Source organism: Chenopodium quinoa, unplaced genomic scaffold, assembly GCF_001683475.1.
Source record: "Chenopodium quinoa cultivar QQ74 unplaced genomic scaffold, ASM168347v1, whole genome shotgun sequence".
Taxonomy (NCBI): domain Eukaryota; kingdom Viridiplantae; phylum Streptophyta; class Magnoliopsida; order Caryophyllales; family Amaranthaceae; genus Chenopodium; species Chenopodium quinoa.
Window position 1 is genome coordinate 301,877 of NW_018744656.1, and position 15,305 is coordinate 317,181.

At 33.1% G+C, this 15,305-nt stretch overlaps 4 protein-coding genes across 4 annotated transcripts; 1 reads left to right on the top strand and 3 right to left on the bottom strand.

Moving 5' to 3' along the window:
- Window positions 1-3,941: 3,941 nt before the first annotated feature.
- LOC110701729 (cyclin-D3-1-like) lies at window positions 3,942-6,969 on the top strand. Its single transcript, XM_021879359.1, has 4 exons — window positions 3,942-5,118; window positions 5,718-5,916; window positions 6,116-6,246; window positions 6,332-6,969. The coding sequence occupies exons 1-4, from the start codon at window positions 4,576-4,578 to the stop codon at window positions 6,548-6,550; spliced, it is 1,092 nt and encodes a 363-aa protein (XP_021735051.1). The 5' UTR covers window positions 3,942-4,575; the 3' UTR covers window positions 6,551-6,969.
- A 91-nt stretch (window positions 6,970-7,060) lies between these two features.
- Window positions 7,061-9,057, bottom strand: LOC110701730 (ADP-ribosylation factor-like). The gene is made up of 6 exons (XM_021879360.1): window positions 8,767-9,057; window positions 8,333-8,403; window positions 7,913-8,032; window positions 7,645-7,763; window positions 7,372-7,453; window positions 7,061-7,268 (listed from the first exon to the last, which is right to left on the bottom strand). The coding sequence occupies exons 1-5, from the start codon at window positions 8,912-8,914 to the stop codon at window positions 7,372-7,374; spliced, it is 540 nt and encodes a 179-aa protein (XP_021735052.1). The 5' UTR covers window positions 8,915-9,057; the 3' UTR covers window positions 7,061-7,268.
- A 602-nt stretch (window positions 9,058-9,659) lies between these two features.
- On the bottom strand, window positions 9,660-10,287 carry LOC110701696. The gene has a single exon (XM_021879324.1). It carries the CDS (start codon window positions 10,154-10,156, stop codon window positions 9,860-9,862), a length of 297 nt encoding a protein of 98 aa, XP_021735016.1. The 5' UTR covers window positions 10,157-10,287; the 3' UTR covers window positions 9,660-9,859.
- Window positions 10,288-10,527: 240 nt separating this feature from the next.
- LOC110701731 (microtubule-associated protein RP/EB family member 1C) lies at window positions 10,528-14,360 on the bottom strand. Its single transcript, XM_021879361.1, has 6 exons — window positions 14,043-14,360; window positions 13,767-13,922; window positions 13,568-13,674; window positions 11,835-12,054; window positions 11,617-11,730; window positions 10,528-11,509 (listed from the first exon to the last, which is right to left on the bottom strand). The coding sequence occupies exons 1-6, from the start codon at window positions 14,148-14,150 to the stop codon at window positions 11,237-11,239; spliced, it is 978 nt and encodes a 325-aa protein (XP_021735053.1). The 5' UTR covers window positions 14,151-14,360; the 3' UTR covers window positions 10,528-11,236.
- Window positions 14,361-15,305: the final 945 nt, after the last annotated feature.

Below are 15,305 nucleotides of genomic sequence, written 5' to 3' on the forward strand. Positions count from 1 at the left end.
TCAATGGAGTTTTGCCATCCTTACTTGAAGACACTTCCTCCCTATTCACATCATTACCAGAAGAAACACGATACTCCTCATACAAAGCATTCAAAGCTACCTTCACATTATCAACTAACTTTGATGCAACAATAGGGTCATAAATTTCAGTTATCATCCACTCAACATAATCAAGCTTATAACGAGGATCAAGGACAACGGCAATAAAAATCAGGAGGTTTATTTTTTCTGGATCACCCCAATACTTTTCATATTTTTCTTTCATTCTACAAGCCATAAGACACATATCCACATCATCACTTGAAACCAAATCTTTCATAAGTACAGCAACACTCACCAATTCATGAAAAAACAAATTCAAACTGACATATAAAGAGCCAGAGACATGCAAGGTCAGATCATAAAAGGCTTGTAGAAATTCAGAAAGTCTTCTTACATTATTCCAATCATCAGAATCTGGTCTACCCTTACCATCCCTCTCATTCAAATCAACTACATAGTGAGGGTCTTCCCCAGAATACCTCTCAAAAGCATCTTGAAGCTCAATAGCAGCATTCAACATCAAATAGGTGGAGTTCCACCTAGTAGGCACATCAAGGCACAATCCCTTTTTTGTGTTGATTTTTTCATCTAAGACACATTTTTTAAACCTTTGCAACCTAGCAGGAGATTGTTTGATAAACCTAACAGCATGCCTAACACGTTGAACCGACTCATTAACAGTTTTCAACCCATCAGAAACAACCAAATTGACAATGTGTGCAACACAACGCATGTGAAGGAAACGACCCTTAAGAACCCCAGTTTTCCACCCATTTATTTTCCTTCTCATATACCCAATTGCAGTATCATTTGAGCTAGCATTATCAACTATTATGCACATGACATTTTCAAGCCCCCAATCAAGCAAACACTTTTCAATTTCGTTGCCAATATCATCACCCTTATGACTAGAAATAGGACAAAAATTCAGAATTCTTTTGTGTAATTTCCAATTATTATCAATAAAGTGGACAGTCAAGCACATGTAATTGATTTGTTGTATAGAGGTCCATGTATCAGTGGTTAAAGAAACTCTTGAATTACACCTTTTTAACACATTTTTCAGCTTTCGTTTTTCAGTTAAATATGTTTCAAAACAATCTTTGGCTACTGTAATTCGAGAAGGAACATTAAATCTAGGCTCTATTACACCACAAAAATGTCTAAAACCTATACCTTCAACAAACTTAAATGGAAGTTCATCAACAATCACCATAAATGACAAAGCTTTTCTAATACTACCAGCATCAAATTTGTGGTATGTCAACCCACTAGTACCACCACTTGGTTCTTTAGCACTTTTAAATGAAAGCAAACTTTGTTTTGAATCTTTAGGGGTGTTAAAGGGATACTTACGACATCGCGAAATATGAGCCCATAACACACTAGTGTCGTTTTTCTTTGCCCCACACTTGTAGCTCATCCCACAATACTTGCAAATTGCCTGCATTCCAGAAGGTAAGTCTTCTTTATCAAAGTGCTCCCAAACTTCAGAGCGTTCTTTCATCCTCTTCCTTTTTGCTCCCTGTTCTTTTTTCTGATTTTGAGAGACTTGGTCAGTCTCATGTTCGGATTGAGGCTGGTCAGGAACACCACCCACGTTGGTTGTCATTCAATAATTCGTGGTTGAATAACAATCTGTAAGAATACATGCAAACTCATAAATTAAGAATATTGGATCTTTTAAAGGGAATAATAATTATACCCCTAATAAACAAAATCAGTAGTAACTGGCTAACTAAACCAAAGACAATAACAATTTAGCAATAATAATTAGCCCCCTAAGATTCCACCCCACCACCCAAAAACAATCAAATTAAGCACTAACTGACTAACTGTACCCAAAACAAGTAAAATCAAAATTAACAATAATAACAAAGATCAACAATCTAATAAACACTTATCAAGACAATGATAATGCTATTAATCATGCGAACCCTTGAATTAATAACTAACTAATAATCCGAAACAATCTTCAACAGAGTCCAATCGAATAGAGCTTCAAAATACCAGAAAATTCAAAATGTTTTACTAGACCAAAACCCTAATCAGAATGTTTTACTAGACCAAAACCCAAAATACCCTTGAATAGACCAAAACCCCGAAGCATCAAAATACCAGAAAATTCAGAATGTTTTACTAATTTGTACAGAATAGAAAATTCAGAAACAACATCGCAATATGAACATCAAGCATAGATTAAAACCCTAATCAGAATGTTTAACAAATTTGTACATGTAATTTGCAGATTTTTGTAATTAACATTTAACACTAATCATAATTAAAACCCTAAAAAAATATGAACATCAAGCATAATCAAAACTTAAAAGCATACCTTTGGACGGTGGAGGGTGTCACAGTGAACGCCTGAACGAGTGCGCTGTGCCGGTGAACGATGGAGAATTGGAGAGTGAGAATTCTGAGAAACACAAAAGAGATGATTGAGAAACTGAGAAAGTGAGGATGAGAGACTGAGAAATTCGCAATGAGGGTAGGGTAAGAGGCGAACTGAGGAAGTCAGGAGAGAGAATCAGAGAATGAGGGTTAGGGTTTTTTTTTTTCCCTTATATACTTAGGGTAAATCTGCCAATCTGGGCCTAAATTTCGGTTTTCGGTTTTTTTCGGTTTTCCATTTCCTCAAACCGAAACCAAACCGAAACCGAAATATTTTTTTTAAAAAAACCGAACCGAACCACTTCAAAAAAAAAAACCGAACCATATTTCTTATTCGGTTCGGTTTTCGGTTCGGTTCGGTTTTAACCCGAATTTGTTTCACCCCTAGCCAAGGGTCAATAAATAAACAACCTAAAGACACAAGAGAAATGTGGAGTTCTGGAAAGAAAGCAGCGACCTTTCAAGTTAGAAAATGTGTTTGGTCCCATTAAAATGTAAAAAGAAGGTTATATATGAGGCAATTATGAAGAATAGATAAGCGGAAGACAGATTGATGGAAATGCAGATAGTCCTAGTACTTTCTGAATTTCTGACTGTTAACCATAAGATTTATAACTGGAGAGAATGTGCCATGCAACTTTCGTGCCTTTATTCAATGTGCTCCAGTTGCACTGCCAACAAATTTTAGATTTGTACGGTTAATATTTCAAATGAAGGATACATGTACTACCTTTCTTTCTCTCTTTTTGGATAAATTGATCAAAAAATCAAGCATTTAAGGACGACTCAATTATAAGGCCTAACTTAAGCCAAAAGAACTTAGCTTAGTTTAGCGGACATAGATCAAAAATCAAATCTTGTTTATGACTCTCTATTATTCCTCTCTCTCCAAAATCTTTGATTTAGTTTATGTATGAGTTATTTACTTATAGACATGCACAATTTACAAATTTCAATTCTTGGCTTTCACGCGGACTTTATATCCAAAAATTTTAGATAAAATGATGGGCTTCTATTAGGATTTAAAGGTAAATAAAAATAAGGATAATTTGAAGTTATTGTATAAAAGTTACCTTCTTGATTTCCCAAAATTTAATACGGAGTAAAAAAAATGTTATATATTTTATATACTGGTATACGAAGTATTATTTAGCACATAACTATTTTTATATTTGAATTTTGAATTGTCACATATCCACCTCAAGATAAATTTCTAAGCTAATCAATTAATGTATGCAACCTTCCATATATGTTATATATAGTTTACTATGATAAATTGAACACATTTTTTTACTTGCTTTTTTTTTTTTTTTTTTTTTTTTTTTTTTTTTTTTTTCAATGAATGGTAAAAAAGAAAATATGGTAAATGTCAAGCAGCCTACTTCTTAGGTCAATTGGAATATGACAAAATAATCACACAAATAATGAGTTGCGAATTAGATGGTCTAATCGCAATTATTTGTCGTACAATTATTAATTATAAAAAGTTTTTAAAAAATTACTTGTGATTATGGAAAATCATTTGTCATAACTCATAAGAGGTTTAGCTTTTCAAATAATATGTTACGGAGTAATTTTTTTAATTTTTTTTTTATTATTAGTGAGTGTATTGTCCTCCTCTATTACGATCAATGTTAAAAGCACTTGAGTTAGGCTTTTTACACCAATACAGAAACAAAATTTTGATATCTTCAATTCCACAAATAAACATATTTTGGAACTTTCTAAATTTAAATAAACGATAATTATAGAAAACAAACATATTAAATTGTACTTTTTACATTAAACTTTGAGATCAACAAGGAGTTTCTCCCTTGTCAACTCATCCTTGTAAGAAAAAATTACACAAAACAATCAATAAAAATCAAGATGTAGGTCAAGAGTAAAAGACTAAAAAGAGATAAAAACACAAACAAAAGCCAAAAATAGTGGAAAAAGACAAGCTTCAAAACCCCTCAAATAAAACACTCTCACCCTTATTACTTAATTCTTCAGGGCCCCTCCTCTCTCTCTCTCTCTCTCTCTCTCTCTCTCTCTACATTTTATTACTACAAGAGTTCAAAGCAATGGATACCCTCAAATTCAATTTCATTGCTAACATAAAAGGCAATTCCCAAACTCTCAAAAACACACCCAAAAATGACTACTTTAGAAACAGAGCAAGAACAACAACAAACCCTTTCAAAAAACAATAATCTTCTTTTTCTTGATTGTTTGTATTGTGAAGAAAAATGTTGGGGTAATGATGATGATGATGATGATGATGAAGAGTTTGATGATCATGATGATAATCGTGAAATTGGGTTGGCAATTTCATCACCATTACATGATTCTTCTTCTTCTTCTTCTTCTTCTTTAGTTTGGTGTGAAGATGATGAAGAACAACTAAATGCTCTGTTTTCTAAAGAAGGAAATACTCTTCTTAATGAGGGTGATTTGGGTGTTAATAAGTTATTATTGGAAGCTAGGAGAGAGGCTTTAGAATGGATGATTAAGGTTAATTATCACCATAATTTCTCTGCAATTACTCTGGTTTTGGGTGTTAATTACTTTGATAAGTTTATGTTGAGTTTTGGGTATCAAAAGGAAATGCCATGGATGACACATCTTGCTGCTGTTGCTTGTCTTTCTTTGGCTTCCAAGATGGAAGAAATCTATGTTCCTCTTCTCTTAGATTTCCAAGTAAGTTCTTTTTCTTCACCATGATTTTTGAGTAAATTGTGAAAATGCTTAAACATATTCCAAATTGCTCAACATTACATTAAGGAATTAGTCTAATACTCTAATTTCATGTTAACAAGATAAAATGACGCGTGATTTTGTCTTAAATATGATTAGGGAGACCTAGATACTTAGGAATTTTGTATACTAAGTATAAATAAACACTCTAAGAAATGTTTATGATAATTGATAAAGCATTCAATTTTAGTATTGTAATGTTTATGCCATGTGCCTATCTTATTTGTTAAGGGAAGAAAGAAAAGGTGAAAAACATGTTTGTTAAGGGAAGAAAGAAAAGGTGAAAAACATGTTAGTAAGATGACACTTTTGTGTAGGAGTGTCACACAATTTATTAGGCTGATATACTATTGACGACTTTAAATTTTTTTTTAAGGATAATATGTGTATGTCTTTATTTTTTAGGATTTTATTTACTAATGTCTTACTACAAGCTATTGCTTATTGGTCTAACAAGCTATTTTTGAGAATCTATGTTTTTGGCTGAGCAATTTTCCTAGTAGTACAAATTATTGTATCTGATTTATGTATGATTGGTGTAGGTAGAGCATGAACAGATATTTGAAGCAAAGGTGGTTCAGAGAATGGAGCTGTTAGTGCTTTCAACACTCGATTGGAAAATGAATGCTGTGACCCCACTTTCCTACTTTGGACATTTAATAAGGAAGCTCAACTTAAAATCCCATCTTCATTGGAATATTTTAACCAGATGTGAAAACCTTATTGTCTCTGCCATTCTTGGTAAGCATTTTGCATCATTTTTTACCTACTAAACTCTAGTCATAGGACAGGGCAATTCAAGACTTTTTTGTTTTTTTAAACAGTTTCATAGTAAAAAGAAAGACTTAGTTTGATCAGAATTTGTGTTATTTCATTGGTCTATTATAAGGACTATTACAATATGTGTGCATAACCTTAAACGTCGTTCATTTGAATGCAGATCCCAGGTTTACGTGCTATGTTCCGTCTGTTTTAGCAGCAGCAAGTATGGTGCAAACCTTGAAAGAGATTGGACTATGGAGTATACTAGAAAACCAATATGATATCATGGGTACCTTGAAACTTGACAAGGTTTTGCATCAGTCCTACCCCAAAAAAAAACTTTTTTTAAACTTGTTTTATAATTTCTCTCAATAAAATTTGAATTTTATTGCAGGTTAAGGTAAAAGAGTGCTACAATTTCATCCAAGAATTATCAAGCAAAGCAAACAAACAAAATCAGAATAATTTATCAGCAAAAAGAAGTCCATCAAATAATGTGTGTGATGTAATTTGTAATGACAGTTCTAGTAACAAGGATTCACCAACAATATCTTTGATGCAACCATCTGAACCAAAGAAATGTAGGACAATGGGTCCCCTTTGTTTTGGGTAGTTTTGCACATGTCCAACTACCAAACTCCACTTTCCTTGAAACTTCCATTTGTTGGACTACCTTCTTAGAGACTTGGAACTTTATCCCTACTTCAAAATTTTGTATCACCTTTACCTAGCATTGATGTTTTTAACCATGCATATGTTTGTTGGACAATTCTCTACAAAAAATCCTTTCTACTACGATTACAAGAAGTTGATACTACTTGCTTACTTGATATCCTACTATAAAAGTATCAATACGACGGATTGTACCAATCGAGCTGTCACTCAAAGCCGAGACAGGGCATGTTCGATATATTAGTCAGTTTCAGTTTTTGGTTTTAAGATTTTCAAAGTTGTTTGATAAACCAAAAGGTAGTCCTTTATGTACTCATCATATCACCAATATAGCTATAAGATAGATTCTAAATCAGTTTGGTATGAGAAACTAATACCTTATTCCAAGGATGATTCTGATTACAAGAAGTCAGAGAATATTAAAACAAAAGCAAATTAAGGAACAAAATAGTATAGCCAACATTAAGATTATATTTTACTTGCAAACATTCATTCATCATTAAACATTCTCAGCAGACTGAGGCATGAAATTAACATGAATTATATACTAATAATATACATCTATGCAATAAGTAAAGCTTCACTTCTGAAAGGAAAGTCTGATGTTAGATATCAGTAACAATGCTCCAATTTGCAGGCAGTTCATCGTAATATCAAGACTGCAATCACAATCAACAAAAGGCGAATAATGAGCAAAGTGATTATCATTGCTATCAATAATCTAAAATAAACAATTGGAAATCGAAGACGGATATATCTTGCCTAGGTAGTTATGTTGCTGGTAAGCCACTCTAGACCTTCATAAAGCCCTTCACCAGAGGTAGCACAAGCAGCCTGTATAAACCTGTTATTTAACATATCGATACAATATTATTAGCCCGTTTAACTGTTTAAGGCACCAATGGCTATAACTTCTTAATTTGTGTAACATAAAGTTAGAAATTGTAAAAAGTTAGTTAAGTCGTCAAATGATATGGAATGGAGGGAGTACTTAGCTAATAGCTATCGTAAGAAAAGGGTTAGATAAAGCTATACCAGCGATGTTGACGAAGGGAGTGGAGGCCAAGTTTATCAGTAATCTCAGCAACAGGCATTGCATTTGGAAGGTCTTGCTTGTTGGCAAAAACTAAAAGAGATGCATCCCTCAGTTCATCCTTAAGCAAAAGACATCAGCCTCAATTTAGACTTAAGACAAAAATTGGATCATGACGTAAAAAAAAGGATGGGCCACAGCACATAAAAGCCCAACAAAAAACTGAATTTTAAGCCCAGCCCATTAAAAATAGGGAGTTTGAAAAAGGACCTCATTTAGCATCCTGTGGAGCTCATCTCTGGCTTCTGCAATTCTCTCTCGGTCGTTACTGTCCACTACGTAGATAAGACCTTGGGTGTTCTGGAAGTAGTACCTCCACAATGGCCTGATCTGTTGTCTCGTTGCAAATAAAAAAAAAAAAATTACTAAGGTGTCGATGATTTTCTTAACATAATACATCAGTTATTTTAGCTAATTTGTTTTAATTTGATCTAATATAAAATCACTCAAAAGCCACAAAACAATAACATAACCAGGTTACACAAAGGTGGTGTAACGTGTTCATATCAAGAAGACAAGAAGTCGTGGTTGCTTCAACGATCAAAAACATTACAACAAAATTGTAACATACAATTTAAAAAAAATAAAATTACGGGAGTTAGGACAAGTTGTAGACTTGTAGTGTCGTACCTTGTCTTGGCCACCAACATCCCAAACAGCGAAGCCTACATTTTTGTACTCCACAGTTTCCACATTAAACCCTGCTCAATATATACAAACATAAAACTAAGATATGTTATTCAAATATGTTAGGCGTTTCAATCTCTAAGAATCATAAACCATAAAACCAAGCTAATTCAACCATTAAGTTTGAATTTGTCGCTTATATCAATCCTAAACTTTTGAATTAGAATTTGTTGCTTATATGAATCCTAAACTTGAATTTGTCGCTTATATCAATCCATAAACTTAAAATAATGCTCAATTGAGTTTTAAATAAAACCTCTCTCCCACATAACCATATTTAAGATGGTACGTGTTCAAACTCTCTTCCTACACGAGTGGATATACACGCAAATGACACAAAAACACCAAGTTTGATCAAAAGCAGAATGATCACATACCAATAGTGGGGATAGTAGTGACTACTTCACCGAGTTTGAGTTTGTAAAGGATGGTGGTTTTACCAGCAGCATCAAGACCCACCATTAAAATTCTCATTTCTTTCTTTGCGAACATCATTTTTACTAATCTTGATAGTGCTACCCCCATCTCTGCTCAACAATCTCTCAAAGTTTTCGAAAATTCAAAAAATTAGGAAAAAAAAATTGTACTAGTTCTTTTTTTGGGAGAAGAATCCAATACAAGAACAGATATAAAAAGAGATCGAATAAGGTTCGGCTTTAGGACGTGATCAAATTGTCAATTTGGTTATATGCTTTTATACTATTTGCAAGCAATTTTTATACTTCGTATTTTATAATTGACCTAAGCGGAGGAATTCTTAGATGGGACCCTTGTTAGTATCGCATATTTAATTTGCATGACATGGATTCGCTTATAGTTTTACAACATACAGCCAATAACAGATTCTTAATTGTCCACGTAATCAAAGTCAAATGATATAAGGGGTCATAAAATAAATTTACTAATGATCATGGAATTTTAAGATTGAACAATTCTTGGCTACACATCCTTAACGAGGAAGCGTTAGTGTAATATGCAAAGATAACTTTTCACTTTGTACAAATGATGAAATATATCCTAATCATAAAAGAAGAATAATTTGCGCATATTTAATACGAGTATCATTAATTCACAAGTCATCAAATGTATTAACTTTAAAAGGTTCCGACTTATTTATTAAGAAGGATTTTGACCTTTTATTTTCATTTTAAATTCCTTGCATATCTAAATTATCTAATTATTTTCCAAAAAAGATATACATAACATTTTAGGTTTAATGATTTTGCCCATCTCTAAGATGGAGTTATCATAGCAATGGTTAGATTGAAAATGTACAACTATAAGAAAGTGAATCCTCAGATCATATAAACTGTGATACAAATATAATCTTACAAACTACATACATGAAAATTGACCTCCATTAAGCATTGCAAATGCTTGTATAAAACCTAGCTCCCCATATTTAAAAGGCCGAGTTAAAAACAATTTCACATTTGTAATTTCTTAGCTAATAAATACTAAGAGCTTGCACTAGTGATTTTTACTTCCAGATATGGCTTCTTTTGCAGATTGAAGAGTGTTAGCAACAGCAGAACCGGCCCCCGACAAGACACTACCACTCCTGGTGGCTGGTTTTTCTGGCTGGTGAAGCTGGTGAATCACCTCAATAAACCTCTGTTGTTCCCCTTGCCCCGCAGATTGACTTAGATCAACTGTCTCCACCAGTTTCACATCTCCTGTGTTTTGTGGCTTAGTCTGCTGGTTATTCTGTTCATAAGCCCAAAATAAATACATTAGCACTAGATCATATAACCTACCAATAATCATTTTCTTTAAACCTTACATAACCGAAGAAAAGAACAATGTCATAAATAGGATTATAACGAAGATCATGCAACACGAAACTGTACCATCCTGAATTATGAAGTTTTTGATGAGGAGAATAAACAGATAGAAGAAATGGTGATAAAGATGTCAAATTACGATGATATATATATATATATATATATATATATATATATATATATATATATATATATATATATATATATATATATATATATATATATATATATATTTTTTTTTTTTTTACTGAGCAAATATATAGTGATTTCTTTTTATAGCTATTTTCTGTTCTACTGTTACGGGCCTTTCTTTGGAAGCTAGTTTGTTAGGGAGAATTGTGGACATGTAAACATGTGGTTCATTTAACACACTTTTTTTTTTGTTTTTTTTTTTCAATATGAAATGTGCAATATCCATACTAACGTCAATATCGTTGAAGATCCAAAACGAGTATTTGAGGCATCCAAGACCCAACTAATAGTCTCTGATAAATACAAGTACATCCAAGACGAGTATTTTCCATTTAACTAAAAGCATTGTATAGTACTTACGCATTACCACCACACATTGGATCATGGAAGATGAAAATACAGAGTAACGCAACCTTCTCAATTATACCCAAGATAGGAGGATTTATATTCTATATAGAACTGCTTTTGCCTTCCTTACTGAGTTAATGCAACCAGAGCACCTGTCAAAAACAGTACTGCAACAAGAGCACTGTAATCATAGTACAAAAATCTAGGATATTAGACGAGGACAGGCAGTCACTACAATCGAGTATTCAATGATACATCCGAATAAACAAATATGAGGTTTTCAATAATATCATAATAGGAACCACGTCATATAAGAGGATACAAATACTATACTTAGACTGACTCTTAAAAATATTTGAGCAACGAAATGAATCAAGAGCAGTTCAGACTTCAGAGGCATTAGCTAAACAAAAATTTTGGATTCAACATATTTCCACTTCTATTATGTACCAGAAAAAGACATTGGTATACCATGTAATTTGACAGACAACATCAGGGCTCAAACCAGCAGTAGACCGGTAGTCTAGCAAGTCGATAATGGTGATCCACTTTGAAGCACATTTGAAACATCCGACAGCCTTTGCCTAGGAGACAATGTAGTGCTGGCAGCAACATCAACATCAAGGTTGTCAATGGTCTTTCTCTTGAGTGTTTCCAACTTTAAACCATCACCTGAATTCTCAGCAACTGGACTCAGTGACACCAAATGCTTCTGAGTTAACAACGCTTGAGCTTCTTCTATCACTGATGCATTGTCATCAGCAGCATACAAAATTTTCTTTATCGCTTCAACAACCTGTCAAGACAATCAGTAGAGCACTTAGTCTCTAAATTCCTGGACAGTTTACGAAACACTATACAATATATAGTGTGAAGAGTTGTCTCAAAAGAAGTTTGATTTACAGGTTGATGTTCAAGCTCTGGACTTTGGCATAATATCTCGACATCTCTCAGCTTTGCAAAGTAGAAATCCCTTTCCTTCTCAAGACTATCAACTGATAGCTTCAACTCAGTGATCTGCATAACAATTGCTTAGTATATGAGAGTATCACTTTCTGAAGTGGTAAGGAAGTCCATCCTAGACCAAAATGTCTTAATTTACATGCAATTATGCAACATACCTTTTCATCATATGCACCCACTTCATTGGAGACAGGTTGAGGTGCTATGGCAGCTTGATTTGCTGCTTGCACAGAGGGGACATCAGCCTTCCGAGAGCTTTGAGTAGAATGAGACTTGGTTGCTGCCATTGAAGACTTAGTAGATGGATGTGAAGCAGCAGTTTTTTTGCTATTTTCCTTTCCTCCCTTACAAGCTTCTCTCCTTTCCGAAGGGTTGTAACTAATCCAGTAACAAAATGTATAATATGAAAATTAGAAAAGAACAGCATGATTTATTGCGCAAACAAAAATTGAGGACATTATACTTGATTACTTGGTGCAAAAATAAAATTATAATAATAAAAAAAGTACAAAGTTTATAGAGAGGACTAATTACCTAAAATGATGTTCTAAGCACAGGACCAAATTATCGTAAAAGAGCAAAAAAGCAGTTCAGGACAGCCGATTGAATATTTAACACAGATTATTAGAGCATAAAAACCATTCAATAGAATTCTGATAAGAAAATTTCTCAAAAGGTTTGGTATCCAGCAGTGTCATAAGTCAATGGCTATGAATAGGAAATAATAGCTAATGAATTTGGAGCATACATGTTAGGGGGAAAAAATGCAAAAAGAGACCCTCAACAATTCACACCTCCTTAGAGTTCTCAGGTATTCTGTGTTATAGCTTGAAAGCTACCAATCTTCCCTTACAAAACCAAATTGTAACTAAGCCAAGAGTTAACATGAGGAGTTAAGAAAAACAACATCATGATTTACCATGCACCCAAAACTTATAAACTTCAGTCTTTAGAGCATTTGACTTAGTGCTTCAAAAATGGATAGGCAATCTCAGAGACGAGTAAGTGCCTATCCATGTTCTAAGCACAAGAGTAACTTCCAAACTGCCGCAAAAGCACACTCAGATTAATGGTTCAAGCACATTAAAGCTTATGGAATTTCTAATTCAAATTATTGGAAAATGCATGATATTGAAGGGAACACGCATATTATTATTGAAGAAAATACTCAACAGGACATCGTCTAATGTTATGACATCCAACGGTGTCATCAGTCAGTAGGTAATATTAGAATTTCATAATGCAACTTGAGAAATACATATATTTTTTTTTTTTTTTAAAAAGAAGCAAAATGAAATCATCAATAATTAACACCTCCCTCGCATAATAGTATAATACTGCGTCCACTTACAGTAAAACTGTAACATGTAGTCATGCAGATAGTTCAACAATAGAACCTGAGTACCTTGGTATGGTATTCGGTTAAGCACAAAACTATAAAAGCGTAAGGTAGAGTAATTTCAAGACATTTGACAATTTTACAAAACTATAAAAACTATCCGCCACATTTGACAATTTTACATGGTTTTGACAGAAATTTCTCTCACTACATATCAGTTAAAACTATAAAAGCGTAAGGTAGAGTAATTTCAAGACAGAATTGAACATTTCATTTCAGCTGCAGATAAATGTATGCATTAGCATCTTGATGTAATCAAAGTTGGAAAAACGAAATTAAAGTCTAAGTGAAGCAAAATTTCTGGAATGAAGGTAATAAAATTGCTACAGATTTCATTCAATATCATTCAAAGTCAATTCATAAGACGAGCTATTATACTTGCAAACGCATCAAGCCATCCACAAAACAATTGATTTAATTAACCAACAGATGAAATGCAAATCAAATAAATGCTAATTGACATAATTTTTTTAAATGAAACAAAAAAATTACTTGTTTGAGCCGCCGTTGTTGACAGAATCACAGTAACGCTTCATCCACTGCAGAAACTCCAGATTATCCAGAGGTCTTCCCTTAGTGAGCTTATTCACCTCAATATTCTAATCATCACAAAATAAAAATCAACTAATTAAGCGATAAAATTGACGAAACCCTAACATTTCAAAAAAACTCAATAGAAAGAGATAGAAACCTTGGAGATTTTGAGTTTGTTGAAAACATCTTGAAGAACTTTGTAATTCTGAATCATCTCATACTCATTCTTCGCATCGAAATTAACCTTATGCATCGGCACTATACCTGGATGTGCCGCATCCATCAGCTGACAATGAACTGCTCCACTGCACGCCTAATCTCACACAATTTGATAAATTAGGGTTTCAATTGAAAATTTCCAGGCAGAATTTCGAAAAAATTGTTGAGTAGCAAAAAACAATTACGAAATTTAGGACAAAGATGTAGAAAAAACCTCTTCGACTTTGGAGATTTTGAGTTGAAGAGTAGAGTTAATCCAAGCAAGAATCTCCGATCTACCGACGAAATACGCAGAATCCATCATTCCGATTTTCGACGCCATTTTCGATTTCTCTGCTAGAATTTTCTTATCAGAGTTCTCTGGAATTTGTAAAAGAGAGATGATATTTGAATTAGGGATTTTGGGCGGGATAATGGTGTAAATTATGAAACTGTCGTTAAGTGTACGTTGTACAGTATTTATTAGGCTGTCAAATAGAAATTGCAAGGTTATTTTTTTTTAAAAAAAAACTAATTATTTTTACTCTTTGATATTGGGCTTTGAAAGATGGGTTTATACCCTACAATTGGTATAAATATGTTTGGGCCTTTCTATAATGAAAAATTCAACCTGATGATATACGAAGTATGTTACAAATTCATAATTTCCGAGATAATACTTCTCTACCTCAAGTCCTCAAAGGCACAAAGTATTTATTTTTCTTCATCAATACTTCGTATACATAATTCATGATCGAATCTTAAATACGACAAATTTATGAACAAAAAATCATGACTATGCTTTGGGCAATATGGTTGCATTATTATTGATATTGGAATAAGATTCTCTATACATATCGATCGATCAACATTAGTGTCATTCTGTCATTTATTCTTATATGAAATAGGACATACGAAGATATCGTTTTAGATTAGAAATAGTTACTACTTGTACTCTGTATGATTTTTAGCATTTCTAAGAAGGCAAGTCATATTGTATAGATACTATTAGGTCATTTAACTTAAGGTACTTGTAGAATACACAAGGATGATAATCAAGAAAACCCCCTCCAGTGCCTAAGTTAGAGTGTATACTACTGTACGGAGAGAAAGATTTCCAAGGAATTATATTTAAGGTGATTAATAAGAATTGCATTTTCTAACAAGTTCTAGCCAATTATTATAACATTATTAGGTCTTTAGTCATGTCATTTACATTTAGTCACTTGTACAGTTGTACCTTTAAAGGGATAAGTTTTGTGGGCTCACTTTATACAAGGCCCATGATTGGATGGTGATTTTGGCACTACTGATGATAATCTTCACTTAAAATTCCAAAGATAGATGGCATTGATATGATTTATGCAAAAAGCCATAACTTCAAAGAGAGGATAAATATACAACGAATACAATTAATTTAGTTCAAATCCTTACACTTTGACCTCAATTTGTAAGACAAACTATTATCAAAGTGACCATTAAAGTATCTATTGAATAT